The sequence below is a fragment of the Lynx rufus genome, unplaced genomic scaffold (assembly GCF_022079265.1).
Source record: "Lynx rufus isolate CCGP_SWC_20201006 ecotype Redwood Valley unplaced genomic scaffold, mLynRuf1.p SCAF_5, whole genome shotgun sequence".
NCBI lineage: Eukaryota > Metazoa > Chordata > Mammalia > Carnivora > Felidae > Lynx > Lynx rufus.
Genome location: NW_025814867.1, coordinates 54873943 through 54890987, shown reverse-complemented (window position 1 = coordinate 54890987; position 17045 = coordinate 54873943). Strand labels below are relative to the sequence as shown.

The 17045-nt window shown below is 40.3% G+C and overlaps 1 protein-coding gene across 1 annotated transcript in view; it reads right to left on the bottom strand.

Moving 5' to 3' along the window:
* Positions 1–13565: 13565 nt before the first annotated feature.
* PPM1L (protein phosphatase, Mg2+/Mn2+ dependent 1L) overlaps positions 13566–17045 on the bottom strand; it is a 295465-nt gene continuing 291985 nt past the window's right edge. Inside the window, exon 4 of the mRNA XM_047099679.1 lies at positions 13566–16071. Coding sequence (XP_046955635.1) covers positions 15725–16071 — 347 coding nt within the window. The 3' untranslated portion in view covers positions 13566–15724. The remainder of the gene's footprint in view (positions 16072–17045) is intronic.

Here is a 17045-nt window from a genome sequence, read left to right as displayed (position 1 = left end):
GGTCAGAAACTGTCATGGGGAAAGGCTACTGGGCTGGGGGTGGGGTGGGGGGAGATCAAATGCTATGCCTGCTGCTGGGCCACCAGCCCACCTTCCCGCCTTCTGGCCTTCTGTGCAGGCAAAGGCTATCCCCACCACAGAGGCCACAGTGTGCAAACCAGTCCCAGTCAGTGGGACCCAAGGGGACGTCTGCTGGTGGGCTTCTGGGAGGCTTCCTCCCTAATTAAAAAAAAAAAAAAAAAAAAAAAGCAAAGCAGACAAAGGAGAAAGGCTCTTTTTCTTTGATCAGATGTTCTGTCTACAGTGCCAGGATCCACAGCTTCCGTGTTGATCCCAAGAAGTGACAAGCCTAAAGATCAGGGCAGTGGGCTGAGGTGATAAGCCGGGTCCACCCTGAGACCGTTTACTTTTAGAACTTTTGTAGTGGTGAGGCCAGTAATCTCCTCACAGCTGAGGGCATCCTGACTGTGGGGCCACACGAACAGTGTCCCTGCCCAGGACAGGTTGTGCCCAGGTTGAGTGGGGAGATGTGAGGAAATCAGTCACACTCTCCTCTGGTTTATGGCCTGGAGCTCTGAGGGTGTGGGACAGATCTTGCTGGAGAATGGTGCCCTGCCTGTGAGCAGCCCACATTGCTCAGTGGAGAGTGGAGCAGATAGGAAATGCCTTCTCTCTGCCTGGCAGTGCCTGCCTTCCATTTAAGGCAGCGGTTGTCTGTGATTCCTCTGTTGGAAGGAGAGACAGAAGAGCAAGAGGCCAAGGGTTGTAGCCCCGAACAGTCTGTGCATCTCTCACCAGGGGGACCACAGCTTCTTATTTGGATGAGAAGAAAGGCCAGGGCCACATTTGTTTGCCTTTTAAGGTCTACTCCCTGACTATCATCATATCAGAAATTTGTTTTATGAACTTGGCACCAAAGTAGTTTCAGGGCCTGCTGGTAACAACACTCACTATGTCCTCTTCATAAATGAGAAACTGGAAAATCTCTGCCTTTTGGTAAGTCCACAATGAAATGACCAGTGCCCGGGACACAGGTCTTAACCGTTCTTCCTGCCTCAAGGCCGCTGTCATTACTTTATTCCAAATGAAGTGTCTCAAGGTTTCAGGACAGTCTAATATCTATAAATAATGACTCATTTGAGATTCAAAGGTCAAGTGATAATTAACCCTATCTCTTAGCTCAATGACTAGTAGGAAACCTCACTTTTGTTATTGAAACTCATGTTACTGAAAATCATATTTAGTGCAATGTGACCCAAGCCATGAGGACTCCCCCATCTTAAGATCCCAGCACCCTGGAGACAGTCCATTGGTCTACTTGATACTATCAGGGCAACGACAGTCCCTCTCAAAAATTTGAGAATGAGGGCAAAGCAACTTAAGCTAAAATCTGAAGGTTATCTCCAACTAAGGAAATCTGGGAAATTTTGGTATGAGCTGGTTTTTTTTCTTTCAAAATTAGATTTCATTTTTTAGAGCAGTTTTAAATTTACAGCAAAATTGAGAGGAAGGGACAATATGTGCTCCCTTGCCCCCCAACATGCACAGCCTGTACTACTAAAACACTGCTCACCAGAGTGGTGCATTTATTACAGTGGCTGACATATCATTATCACCCAAAGTCCATAGTTCACATTGGATTCTTGGTGGACTCTCAGTGAGACTGAGATTGTGATCTCTGGCCAGAGCTTCAAAGCTGGGGTCTAAGGCTTATCGACGGGCAGTAGCTTACAGAAACAGAGAAAATGCCCACATTCAAATAGACCCTTAGCTGGGGCCAGTGCCCTTTTTCCATGGCTGGTCTAGGGCCAGACTGGTAGGCCTGAGACTCTGTAGGCTTCTCCATTCAGAACTTGCAGGAGACAGCAACGATTCCCATGGAAGCCAACCCCAGACCGGCCTCCTTACCAGGCAGGCTGGATAGAGGCCAAGAGGGTAAAGGGTTGACATCTGGAGTCAAAAGGTTTTGATGGGGGACCCAGCACCTTCAGGAGGTTTATGGTTCCAGACCAGAAATGTGTCAGTATATTCTTATTGTTGAGAATTTTTCTGTTATATGAGTAAACAACAATTTGTTTATCCATTTGGGTTGTTTCCAGTTTGGGGCTATTATGAATAAGACCGCCATGAAGATCCTTGTAATGGCTTTTTTGTGTGTTATTTGTTTTCTTTTCTCTTGCGTAAATGCACACGAATGGAATTGCTGGGGCTTTGGGTAGATGTATATATAACTTTATTATAAAATGCCAAATAGTTCTCAAAAGTCTGTCATTGTACGTTCCTACACATTTTTTCTTTTATGGCTCATGCTTTTGGTGCCCCAACCAAGAAATCTTTACCTAGACCAAGGTCAGGGAGAATTTTTTTCTTATATTTTCTCCTAGAAGTTTTATGAGTTTTAAGCTTTAGATTTAGGTCTATGATCCATCTCCAATTTAAATTTTTTTTTTTTTTTAAATTTTTTTTTTCAACGTTTATTTATTTTTTGGGACAGAGAGAGACAGAGCATGAACGGGGGAGGGGCAGAGAGAGAGGGAGACACAGAATCGGAAGCAGGCTCCAGGCTCCGAGCCATCAGCCCAGAGCCTGATGCGGGGCTCGAACCCACGGACCGCGAGATCGTGACCTGGCTGAAGTCGGACGCTTAACCGACTGCGCCACCCAGGCGCCCCCTCCAATTTAAATTTTTAATCAGAGTGAGAACGGGTTTGAAGTTCATTTTTTCCCATACAAATACCCAGTTGTCTCAGCAACGTTAAAAAAAAGAAAAAAAAGACTTGCCCTATTAGGGAGTGCTTAGTCTATTTATGTTTAACATAATTATTGAAATGATTGGGTTTAAGTGTACCATTCTGTTATTTACTTTCCGTTTTGCACCTTTATGGCCCCTTCCTTCCCCTTTTGAGTTAACTAAGCACTAATATCCCACAACTTCCTCAAATGCCTTCTTAGCTACTTCTCTTTGCTTTTTAAAATTATTTTTCAGGGGTGCCTGGGTGGCTCAGTCGGTTCAGCGGCCGACTTCGGCTCAGGTCATGATCTCGCGGTCCCTGAGTTCGAGCCCCGCGTCAGGCTCTGTGCTGACAGCTCAGAGCCTGGAGCCTGTTTCAGATTCTGTGTCTCCCTCTCTCTCTGACCCTCCCCTATTCATGCTCTCTGTCTCAAAAATAAATAAACGTTAAAAAAATAATAAAAAAATTATTTTTCAAATCGATTGTTTTAGAGAACTTCTTTAAAAAAAATTTTTTTTTAATGTTTTGATTTATTTCTGAGACAGAGAGACAGAGCATGAGCAGGGGAGGGGCAGAGAGAGAGGGAGACAGAGAATCCGAAGCAGGCTCCAGGCTCAGAGCTCAAACTCATGGACTGTGAGATCATGACCTGAGCCAAAGTCAGATGCTTAACCGACTGAGCCACCCAGGCACCCCTTAGAGGAAGACTTCTTAACCGTGTTGCTATTGACACTTTGCATCAGGTAATTCTTTATGGAGTGTGCTTTCTTCATATTTAGCTTCCCTGTGGTTGATCTTCCTGGTTCTATATATTGACATTTTCCATAATATTTGAGAAATCTGTGGCCATTATTTCCTCAAATATTCTTCTGCCCCACTCTTCTTGTCTCTTTCTGGCATTTGACTAACTTGTACCTTATACTGTTTTATAGTGTCCTACATATCCCTGAAGTTCCATTAATTTTCCTTCAATTTTTTCTCACCTTTTCCTCAAACTGGGCAATCTGTATAATCAAGTTCACTGATTCCTTTTGCCATCTCTAAGTTCTGTTAAGCGAATCCAGTGAATTTTTCATTCCATTTATTTACTTTTCTGTTCTAGAATTTTTAGTTTCCATTTCTCTGTTGAGATGCCATATCTGTTTTCTCTTTAAGACCATAGTTGCCTTTAATTCATTGAATATATTTATTATAGCTGCTGTAAAATATGCTAAGATCAATTATCTAGGCCTCTCAGAATTGGTTGCTATTGACTGCTGTTTCTTCTTGACTAGTGGTCACATCTTCCTGTTTCTTTGGGTGTCTGGTGACTTCTTGATTTTATATTGTACTAGACAATGGGAGCAATGTTATAAATATGTAAATATTCTGGATTCCATTATCTTCTTCTGAAGAGTTTTGGGTTTTTATTTTTGTTCTAGTAAGTGGTTCAGTTATTAGCTGATCATCTTGACCTTGTATTTTGGTGGGACTTGGGGAGGGATGGATGGAGGAAGGAGTACATATTATGGTTTGTTTCAGCCTGTCTATAAAAGGCTGAAGTGTCCTCAAGCCCCTCCAACTTGTTAGAATTCAACTTCTCACCTTAGGCTCTCTTGTGGATCTTATTAGCACTTGGTTTTAGGCTCAATTAGGCTAGGTCTGAAGTAGGCCTTAATTTAGATAATGGTCTTTACCCTTAAGGCACAGGTTGGATGTATGGGTTGTTAACAGTATTAAGGAGGTCTCCCCACTCTGCTTGGGTCAGAACTTGATATTCCCCAGCAATGCTCAAGATGTAGTGTTTCTATTTCACTCTCAACACAGTAGCAGCCACTTTCTGTTAAGCCTCAGTGTTTCACCCTGCACACACTCAGTAAAGCCCGTGGCTAAGAACTCATGGAGGGCCCACACATAGACTTCTTGAAACTCCCCCTGTACAGCCCTCCACAGATTCTAGTCACATCACTTGCCCCAAACCCTGATTTCTGTAGATTTGGTTTGGTCCAGCTCTGCTTGGACTCCAGCATGCTGTGCCACAATCAGAAAACTGTCCCTTTACAGACAGAGTTGATCATGGGATAATTTGTGATCCCTTCTCTCCGAGATTGCTATCTTACACTGGCTATTGTCTAATGCTTGAAAACAGCTGCTTAATATAGTTACGTCCAGTTTTATAGTTGTTTATGGTAGATGGGCTAGTTCAATACCAGTCAGTCTGTGAGAGCTAGAAGAGGAAGCCCTGTAGCATCCTTGATAGCTTTTGAGTCTTAGGTGTGCACTGTTCCCAAGACTGTATTTAAATACTTACTGACCTTGAATTCCATGAGGCACCACTTATATTAAAATCCTTAAATTCCCATTCTGCTTATGCTACCAGGATCTGCTGTTGTTACCGCAAAAAAAACAAAAAAAAAAACAAAAAAACACACACACACACACACACAAAAAAAACAAACTGATAAATTGCCACTACTATATTTCTAAAACAAAATAGAAGGAAGGAAACAGAGAGCAGATATATAACCCATTGCTGTAAGTGAAGATGGGGTGTTTGTGGATCTTCATTCCTATTTCTTTGGCTCTGTGGCTAGTATTGGAAAAGTCCATAGTTCTTACTCTAACTCAGATGGCAAACATCCATCCTGAAATCTTGAATCACATTTCTCATTCTATGTTAGAAATTTTCTACCTAGAAAAAGGGGTAGAAGACTAGAATTTGGGGGCTGCTTTTTCTACTCTGGCTATCAAATATTATTTGTAATGAAAAGGAGAAAACTAATCCAAGACCATATTTTTTTGCTTTGTCACACCCAATTTCAAATTTGGCAATCTGCTGATTAACTTTTATCGTTCTTCATCTAGGTTTTAGGTACTGGTCATGCTTGAGCATTTCACCTTTAGAATACCTAAAAGTAGTACTACATGTGCGTGTGTGTGTGTGTTTATTTCACTGTCTCCAGATTCCATGGTGTTTTCTTCTGCATCTGTGAGAACCTTTGTACATGGCTATTTTCTTCTGAACACTTTTCTGAGAGGTGTGCCATACCATGTTGCTAGAGTTTGCATGTATGTATAGCTACTCTAACTGTCATCACCTAATACTAGTTATATTATATAAACTTGGTTGATGAGGTATCAAGCTGGATAAAAGTTGTGTTAACAATAAAAAATTTTTGTTGCATCCATTTTTTAAAATTTACCTTGTTTTGAACCATAGCCAGGCTTATTCCTGTTCCAAATGATAGCACTCGAAGGTTCAGTATCTCCTATCTCTCGCTTCTGTTGTGCTTTGGTCTTGGCCCATGAATTGTTTTGCTGTTTCCTACATGGCATCTCCACTCAACAGCTACTTTAACTGAAAAGCACTGAGAAACTGTAAAACCCCAGAGCAGAGATTAGAATGGAAAACGAGTTGAACCAAAAGAACAGAACAGCAGCGATCCCATGTATAAAGTCCAATAACTTTAATGTGTTTATTTTTGCTTTAATCTTGTCATCAAGGGTGAACTTTTAGCTGTTCATTTTGTATACAACAACACAGAATCAGTGATTGCATGAACACATTAGTCTCCACAAGGCTAAATCTACCCCTAGCACACATCAAAGGGACCTGAACGACACACCATACATCTTGAGTGACCGTGAACCGTCATCTACTCTGAGCTCTACACAAAACTAACATCTGACATTGTTTCAAATGTCTCTTAGAGACAAATATAGAATAGTAGGTATACAAACCTCTAAAGAGTACCAAGAGTAATGAGGTTTTGTGAAGATTTTGTTACATTTATCATGGATAATTTTCAGGGACTAACTTATCAGAAAGCCTGTTTGATTTGAGCAATCGTTTGGCCTGTGATTTAATGATTAAATATAATCTGAAGATTCCTAAAAAAAAAGCATTGTCTAATAATTTATGGATCCTGGTTATCTTTTTATAAACAACTTCTTATAATTTTTAAAATAGCAAGAAAGTACTAATGGAAAAATTTCATGATGTTGAAATTGGTTCAGTCAAACCTTATACAAAGTCACTGTTTTAAAATCCAGCAAGGAATGAGATCAGAGCTTTGGAGCTATACCATTCATAAAAAACATTACTCAATTATGTGGTTTTTTTTTTCTCTTCCTCTCTCCAACTCTCCTTTACTTCCTTAATAATGGGGCTCCACCTCTGGTTTTAATCTTACCAAATCATAAATTGTTTTGCCTTAATTTGAATTTTCTTTTATATGTTCTCATGCTTAAAAACAAAACAGCAACAAAACTCCCCACTTCTGATCACTATGAGATATTCCCAATCTCTTATCATTCACCTTCTATTATTCTAATTCAGTAGGATTCTAATGTCATTTGGCAGTAGCTAACGTTCCTTGGATAAAGAAGCAATTGCCATAAACAGAAAAAGATATCTAGGTAAGATGACCAGGCAAAGAACTTAGAAGTGGTGGCTTCTGTGGTTAAAAATAAAAGTCTGGTATTTAGTTTTGTTTTGCCATACAGAAAATAGATGTTGCTATTTTTGTTCAAAATATAAAACTTAAATTCCGTGCCAAAAGTTACTATGGATACCAAATTTATGATTAAAAAACAACCTGGCATTTAGTCTTCTCTTCATTTTTAAAACCAAGAAATTATTATATTCCTGAGACATGTCAATTTTCTATATAATGAGTTCACTTATTTATATATTTAGGAACACTGTTGATAAACACCCTCAGTTCTGGGTTCTCTTTTGGGGCATAAGATTGTTACACTATATAGCTTCTTGGGAACAAAAATTAAAATATGCCATGGAGAGATGTTGTCATTATTCCTTATTCTCCTTTTCTGTAATTCTTTCCTCCAGGAGAGGATCCTGGAGGGAGAGACACCTTGGCTTTGACTATACTACTGCTGAGCCCTTGTATGGCTGTTGTCTGACTTGGGTGGAGGCCTCAATGATGGCCTCCTCTGGGACAGCCTAACCCCTGCCCTGGTCTACAGGGGCTCTCTGTCTCACTTCCTCACTTCTTAAGAAAAACTTAGGTGATCTAACATGGAATAATTATCTGATGCAATTTGCTTGGATGTGAGCAAGATATCCCTAATCTTTTATCATGCACTCTCTTATGTGTAGGAAAGAATTATTATAATTCTGCCCTGTCTTCACAAATCTAAGCCTATTGGAGGAAATCATGATAGATGCCAATTTTCAACCCATTCAGCCAAAAGTGAGCATTAGAATATCTACGAAACCTCCCGTGGGCTGTAAATGCCAAGAAGGCAGGGATGGTGCCTGAGTGCTCACCATTAGAGACATTCAGACTATCTCTGCTTGGCACATGTCAGGTAATCTGAAAAAAAAGAAAAATTAGTAAAGGAAAGAATAAAACATACAAGCAGATGTACTTACAGCAAAAATAGTGTCTTTTCTAATGAAATCTGTTCATAAGGTAGATCAATCTGTTATAAATGCAATAATGCTTATATTTAAAAATATACCTTGTACATTTGGCATATAGAAATTACGTACGTTCACATTGGAGCGTTTAACTTCATTACTATTTTCCAGGCTTGTCAGAATAACCATTCTCTGACCTTATTAAAATTTCTTCTTCTTCCTTTTATTTTCCTTTTCCTGGCTCACCATGGGAACACTGAGGCATTGCAAAGTAAATTTCAGCTGGACAACCTGCACTGAAATTGTGTACGTGCTATACCTCAAAGCCATTTGCTTTAGTAATTGAAGGGTAAACTGAAGACAATGTTGTAGGTGTTAATGTTTCAATATGAACAAGTATTTCAGACAAATTAACCAGGGCAAACACTGCTTTCTAATTTCTTTAAAGTAATCTCTGTGCCCAGTGTGAAGCTTGAACTCACGACCCCGAGATTAGGAGTTGCATGCTGTACCGACTGAGCCAGCTAGGCACCCCTGCATTCTAAAATAGAAGCAAAAGTTATTGGATTTTCTCCATTTTTGTATTTATTGCTCTATTTTCTGAATATATGCCTGAGATAAAAGGGCAATCAAAATAACCAATACATGAAGGCTGTTTGGTTATAGTCTTAGAGCCTAAATGTGGAGAGTAGTCTTGCTTAATGTCCCATGTTTCTAGTTTTTTCCCAAATAGCAGGATTTGTACCTTTTCATTAGTACACTAAGCAGTCATTGTTTATTCTTACATATACTCAGACAGAAATTTAAAATTTGCACAAAAGACCTCATTCTCTTGGGCTAAAGATGTCTGAAACATCATTTCTACATGATTGGTGTTTTTTTTTAAATTATATGAGCAAATATGGCCCTTTGCATTATATGGATTAGAAAACCTCCCACAGGTGAGAACATGGAATTACCCTGTTGTTTGTTTTTGTAATTGTGTTTTATTTATTTATTTTTAAGATTGGTTTATTTAAATTCAAGTTAGTAAATATACAGTGTAGTCTTGGTTTCAGGAGTAAAACCCAGTTGAGTGATTCATAATTGTTTTGAATTGAATACTCACTGGTATTCATGTTGGCATTTGAAAAATTATGTCTTCTAAAATTCGCTCTCTGTTGTAGCTAAGATTTGGAAAGTAAACAGAACCTAGAACAGTGAAGGTGTTTAGAGCAGCAATAAATAAGACCACATGTATTCATTTTCATTGGGAAAGAATGGAACAGGGACTGTAATTTTACTAACTTTACAAATAACTCAATTTTCACTTTCTTATTTCAATGTTATCTCCTTAACTTCAGAAAAACAACAAGTATCAGAAAGCATGATTCATAATGTAATAAAATATGCCTTCTTTTCTTAAAATATTTCCTTTTATATTATTCTCCTTTAATTTTGTCTTTTATGTGTTCTTAAAAATGCTTTTCTTTTCATTCTGACTTTGACCATACTGGAAATTAATTTTACCTTTTTATAAATCAAAAAAATGTTCAAATTATTTTTCTTAGATGTCATTCTGCTTGTTCTAGCAGTCCTATAAAAGGAGCTCTAGAATTCTGTCTTTCTTAACCCATAAAAAAAGCATTAGCCAATACTCTAAGTAGGAAGCCACTCGTCTGAGTAGGTAAGATGTGGGAACAATTGCCTTCTACTGATCTGTGTGCACGTGTCAGCAATTGCTATTAAATATGACCCATGTATGGCAGAAGACTGATAATACAAATTTTGGAAAACCTACTTTTTACAGTTTTAGTGTCTGGGTACCCTTAAGATATTCTCCCCCAGTTCCTTGATTACTACTTCTACCATTGTTTCTGTGCAAACATAGGTTAAGTTATGCATTGTCAGATATATACAGAAGCAAGTGGAGATAATGCATGATATCATATTTAACCTCTGGAATTTCCTCATGACAGAAGGTGATGGGAGAGTGTGGCCGATACTCCCTCTCCTACAGAGGTAATGAGTGACTCATGCATGTGGTCCTGCCCTCAATGCTCACCCACCACAATCTGCTGCCAGACCCTTCACGGCAATCTGCTGGTGCTCAGAACCAAGGACTCAGGTACTTGGAGGCTCTGAGCTTAATTCAAATTTGGCAAATGTCAGGGGGAATTTTGTAGTTAAATAATACCAGATTATAGGACTTCTAGAATAAATGGAACCACATCTCTAAATATAACCTACACCTTTGCTGCTTGCTTGCTGGCTGGCAGAGTTTTGAATTGTGAAAATGCCTATGATGATTTGTTAAAATGCACAGCTACTACATGCTCTCTACAAAGTCCTTAGTTTGGATTAATAAAGTGATTATACAGGTGCTGGTGTGGTCATTACTAAGCACATCAAAATTAGTATAAGCATCTCTTAAACAGTCTGCAGCTTAACAGTGGTAACAAAAAAGTAATGGACAAAGCATAAAAATCATGAATTAGCAAAAAATTTACATATTAGAAAACGTGTCTAGACGCACATATCTGACGGAAGCCATGTAGTGTCAACCATCACTTGCCCTCCACCATCTGCCACTTGGCCTGAATAATTTCACTTTCAGTTTTTTACTAGTTTGGATAATGTCCACAGGGTGGGTATAATTCCTGAACAGTGGAGGTAATTCTGAGTTAATGAAGTTACCCTAAATTCCCTGTGCGCCACGTTTTGGACTAAATTTATTTCATCTGTTATTTTGGGATTGCCTCTCAGAGCTTCCCAGCACTGCCCAGGCTGAGTGAGGAGTATGGAGCTATATCGTCAAGCCCTACATCTGATGCAAGAGATGACTTACCAAACTATCTTATACATAAAATGTGAAAGGTGGGAAAATATGGGAAAGGGATTTTAGAATGAATGAGCTTTGATTGATTCAGATTATATCATTGAATCTAGAAAGAATGAGAGAGGAAAGAGAGTAAAGAAGTGTTATTAGTTTACATTTCCATTATTACACAATGGATACATAATTTTAAAAATTGAGTTAAAAATTTAAAATGAATTAAAACCAAGTCTTTTCCACCTTTTCTATTATTTTAAATATGTATATTTAAACTCTCACGTTGTGATGAAATATAAATCTATTTGTTTTGATTCAATCTGGAAAGCCAAGAGGTAACTTCGAAACAGAACGGAAAGCTCTTGGAATGAATCTAAGAAATCCCTAGCTACGGCAAGGCTCCTACTTATTATTCACATAGAAGAAGAGAGAAGTTTAGAGCTTCAGGTAGGACTGCTGGGCTTCTGTTATCAACGGGAGGCTGCTGACGGGCTTATTAAGTCAGACTGCTTCTTAACACTGCTTTCACTGACAAATCAGCCTCCTATGTGAAAGGACTTGTTTCAAAATTGCGAACTGTACTGCTACTACTAAGAGTCACAGTGAATGAGAAAACAGTAATATTTCCATATACCAGAATTTCCAATGTGGGTCCTATGGAACACAAGCTCCTTGGAATGTTACTAGGTGTTACTCAAAAAAGTTTCTCTGTCCAAATTAATCTGAAAAACACTGAGCTAACTTAAATTACATTTGTGGTATATTCCCCCCCCACCCCCCGCCCCACCATAGGACATTTAAATTAAAACCTTCTGTGTGCTTATAAGCACACAGTATGATAAGATAGTATGTTTCCCAAACTCATTTGACCATGGAACCTTATATTTGGAAGAGCACCTCCATTTGGAACTTAGGTTCTATAGAACACACTCTGGGGAACACTGGATTCTATTACTCCTGCCATGTTCAGCTAAGTAGCTCAAAAGTCTAGATACCAACAATTTAATCTAGAGGCAATTAAATAGGCCCCAGTGTGGTATCTAACAGTCATGTCATTTCTGCAGAGCTGGTTCAGGAATGCTGGTGTGACAAGCTAAGGCAATCTGGGGAGAATATTATGGGAGGATCAGTCTAATGATGATGAGTCAAAGGGAAAACAATTTTTTCTGAAATCATTAAAGAATAAAGCTTTATCCACAGCATGTATTCTTAGACTTTCAAATGCACTACAAAATGTTGCCCTTTCTAAACCTTCTTCATTGACACAGTTGTAAGAGCATTCGATCTGGCAATAACTCGGGGAGAAAAAAAATCCAGAAAATCAAGGTATACCGGGCAAAGGAAAAAAGTGATCACTCCCTTGTGTATCTCGCATGTACTGCCGGAAATCCCAGTGATCCAATTCAATAATGTAATCAATTTCCTAGAATTACTTCAGTTGGATTGAAATGATGATGCTGTCACTCTAACGCAATCCCGTATGCACAAAATGTATGTGGGTTGAAATCATTACAGTTGCCTGAAATAAGCCCTGTGTTAAATTATCCAGATTGCCTGTGCTCCTTTACTCTACAAAAAAAATACTCTTCGTAATACCTTTATCACATAGACAAGATTCAAGAGGCCAATACCTTTTATCTACCGCAAGGAATAGAATGTAGCCATTGGTTACCAGTAATGTGTACATCTGTGCACAGTCATGTTGTATTACAATAGTGACTTCAGAGTTAAGTGCCTTGGACAAGTTGGTCACATAAAATGAATGCAGATCTTAGGAACTAGCTTTGGAGTTTTTAATGTAAGTATTGTTTATTCCTTTGATTAAAGAATTGCAAATACAATGAATTTTTTAAAAAGTTTTCCTATCTTGTCCTACCCTTGCCCCTAATCCCAACCCATGTTAAGAGTATAAATTGCCAGTGGAGCAGAAGCAGAGCAGTGCATTAATGAGGATCTGGGCTTGGCACCTTGCTGGGGGCTCATAAGCATGTGGTCATTCATTCCCAACTTCATTTTTAAAAGACCGCAAAATCATCCCAAAATTTGGCACCATGGGGCTATTGGCAATGCGAACTCGGGCTAGGGAGTCTGGGCGGCCTTGTGTGGTAATTCCAAAGCTTTGGCAGTGCTGTTTAGGGAAGTTTCACATGCAAACTCCTCAAATCAATTTCCCTAAAGGCTAGATTCAACTTCCCTTGTCCCTAGAAAATGAGCCACAGGGCACCCCAGGGGTGATGTCTGTAGACCCCAAACAGCTAGACGGAGGGTCAGAGAGAGCTCCAGGACAGGGTAAGGAAGCAAAATTCTCTAAGTTTAGACACAGCTATTAATAAAACTGCTACTATTTTGCCTAAAATGTCTATCTTTGAAAAATCTACAAGCCAAAGTGGGAGGAAAAGAGGCAGAAAGAAAGGGAGTAGGAAATACACACACACTATGTGGTTAAATTCAGAAAGGAGTTAATTCTACAAAGCAAAAGTTGGAAGCCACCTTGTGAACCTCAGCTGGGGGCTTCCCCAGGCATACAGTCCTGCCCTCGGTGCCGCCTAGGAAGACATCGCGCAGGGTAAACAAACAGGACTCCACTGTGGCTTTGCTTTTTTGTCTTCACCAAAACATTACTATTTTCATTTTAGACAATAACAATGATCATGGAATTTAATAATTTCTTTCTCTTGTTATGATGAATTCTAGGGTTAAGTTAAAAATAAAAAAGGAAAACGGACTGTGTAGCACAACATGCTGAAACTGCCTGTTCCTGGTGGGCTTTGGTAACTCTCCAGAGTCACAATGTCCTAGATCTCCAAGCAAACATGGGCCACCTGGCTTGACTGTCCCATCACTGAGCACAACCAGCATGACTCCTACATTCCTCTCCTGACCCCCACCCAGATACACACATCCAAATGCTCACTCTCAATATGCAAACACTTCAATCTAAAATGGTGGGAGATATTTTGTACTAGAACATTCTATAGCTGAAAAAAAAATCAGGGTTCTGATTCTAATGTTGGAAATTCTAATGTTACAGTTTACCAAAGTGAGCCAAATCTCTTGGGAAACCATTATTAATTCTCACTGCAGTCAAAGAAAGGTAAGTGCTTGGAGGAATCAAGACAGGGTGTGCAGTCCTTGGCAGCCGTAAGGGAATCTTTTCATCCTCCCAGGTCCTCCCTTGGAACCTGCTTCCGGAAAGCTGCATAGTTGAATAAGGGTGGGGCGGGGAGGCGAGGAGCACCGTGGACCAGAGGTGGCCAAGCAATGGGGCCTTTGAGAAGCTCTAACGACAAGTGCCCACTTGAGAAGGACAAAACCAGGTGGACACCTTGACATTTCAGACACAGAGGGGCGGAGACACAACAAAAATCTTGTTTGGTTGCTTGAGCCACGTCAGCCAGGCAAACAGGATGACCCAGAATTTTCTGTCAATTAATTTATACAATACTGATATTGGAAACATGACTTTGGAGATAGGAAATGAAGAGCAGCAAGCTTTGCACAGAAATAACTCTGAGCCACTTAACAATACAGGTTTGAGCTTGAATTCCCAGCCAGCTGGGTTGCCTCGAAACACAGGGCGGGGCGGTGTGGGACGGATTGTATTTCTTTGGGGAAAGCTACCTAGTGTGGACGGTGATCTGCAACCAAATGTTACCGGCTGCTGCCTTTCCACTGTCAAGGAGAAGCACATGCCAGCATTTTATCACCAAATGCCAAACCGCACTGGGAACTGTGTACTGGGCTTCAGGGAACACACACGCAGTTCGAGGCTGCTGCTTCTCTGAACACTGCTTGAAAGATACATGAAAGCTAATAGGATAGCTGAGGAAAAAAAACCCGCACAAAAACTGGCCGCTGGAGCTCAGTTCAGGGTGGTGACCTCACCAGCTTTCTCTCCTAATGCAAACAGTAGATTTCCCAAGAGGCACTGTGACTTATTTGGCCACTATTTTCCTCTACCCTTAAAGACTGAAGGAATTATGGTATTGTAATTTGCGTTACTCATTTCCCCGAACAGGTTTCTTGGTAAGACAAAAAATCGTGGTGTCTGGTGGTGAAGTTTCACAGCTGCCTATTACATAAGGTAAGGTAGAAGCAAAAGGTTAAGGTCATGCACAATTAGGATAAACGCACAAAGACTGGTCAGGTGGTACACAGAGTCTATTTAACTAATAAAGGAAGCCAGGGGAAAAGGTTATGTCTGCTGTGCAGGCAGCTCTCATCCTCCCCACTTCCCTCAGTCTCTAAGAGCGGCCACGGAATAATAAACCATCCCAAATCTGTGTCTGGGCTGCTGCTGGGCAGAAAAACCTGGGCTCAGAAGGACAAAGCACTCTCAGGATAGCTCTGCCTCTCAGCAACGGGCATTGACACATCAGCCCTGACTCACAGGGGACGCTGAAGCCTGTCTCCTGCAGCTCTGGAGGCCTGCTCTGTTCATGGCTCCGAAGAAAGGACAAAGTCTGATGCCTGGAGAACCCTGTAAGAGATCTTGAAAAGAATCTCAAATGGGAGAATATATGGCACATATGCCATTCACTTCATATGTGTGAATCTACAGCTATATATTTATATATTTTCAACATCGGATGAAAGACTTGGAAAAACATGAAGAAACCATTTTCCAGCTTCTTGGCTACATTGGCTGAGAGCACCCTCTGTTCATTACTGCATATAGACCTATGGCCACCAGGGAGGGGGAATCCCATGTCTAGGTAGATGATCCTAATTGTAACTCCCACGCCTTTCACTACATTAAAAGAGACCAGTGTGTTGAAAGTCCTTTAGTCTAAGGCAGACGAAACCCTGAGGGGTTCACTGCTCTTCTGTTTTGCTGCTATTCCTGAACTTCACCACCATGACTGTTATATTGTCAGGGCAGCCTCTGTAAAATGACTGTAAAACTATGCTCTTAGCCCCAAAATGAGGTTCATCCAAGCGCTCCTTGATGAATCGAACAGCTTCTTCATTGCTGAAAGCATCCCAGAGGCCATCTGATGCCAAGATCATGAACTCGGGCTGGAGCTTGTCCAGGTCAAAGGTCAGGATATCTGGGTCTGGGATGACCACATTGAGATTTTTCAGCGGATAATCCCCCAGGGATCGAGACATGGCCAGGATTCCCTGGACCCTCCAGGAGCCATTGAAACTGATAAAACCACCTGTAAAGACAGAAGGAGCCCATTAGCTTGACCAGCCATTATCTCACACACACGGCAGAGTCTGGGTGCATGTACAAAAGGCTCATCTATTGCATGTGCCCCCCTCAGCTCCCCTGGCACTGCCAGGAGAGTATTCCTGCCACATGACTTGAGGTTTCACACTCTACCAGTAGATCCTCACGTCCTCATCTTTAGCATCTTAAAGGCTCTGAAGACTATATCAATATAAATATTGAGGGTAGGAAGATACATATAGGTGAGGGCATTGGTTTTAACTCAACAACACCTTGATGGACAGTAGGGAGCACCAGGGTAGGGATCAATGACAATGGCAAAAGAGTGCTGAAAGGCATAAGAACGGGAACCAGAGACCCCCACTGGGCTACTTCATTTAGCTCAAGGCCACCCTTGGGTGCATCTAGATCTCAAAACAACTCCCCAGATAGGATCAGGATTAAAGAAAGGTGTATTTTAGCACAGTGGTTAAAAGCTTAGGCTCTCGGGTTGACTGCTTAGATTTGATTCTTGGCTCTGTCACTTGTAGCTATGTGTGACTTCAGACGAGAAGCTCTATCTCTCTGATTCTAGGTTTCCCTGACTACAAAGCGTGGGCAATAATACCACCTATTCTATTGACTTGTGAGAAATAAAGGAATTATTCCATATAAATCATTTAGCACAGTGCCTGAATATAACATGCACTCAATATTATCTATTATTATTTTTTCTTGAAGGAAGCTAGAACATTATTCATTCACATATTATTTGTCAGATATTTATTAAATGTATACTCCATGCAAGGCAATTTACAGGCTATAAAGTTATATAAGATCCAGACCTTTCTCAAAAGAAGTAGAGTCTAGCAGAAAGGAAAAGCCACATGTATTGACAACTGTAAGCACAAAGCAAAGATTTCCTTGAAATCTTGCCATTTGCACAACGTGGATGGAACTAAAGTGTATTAAGTCAGTCAG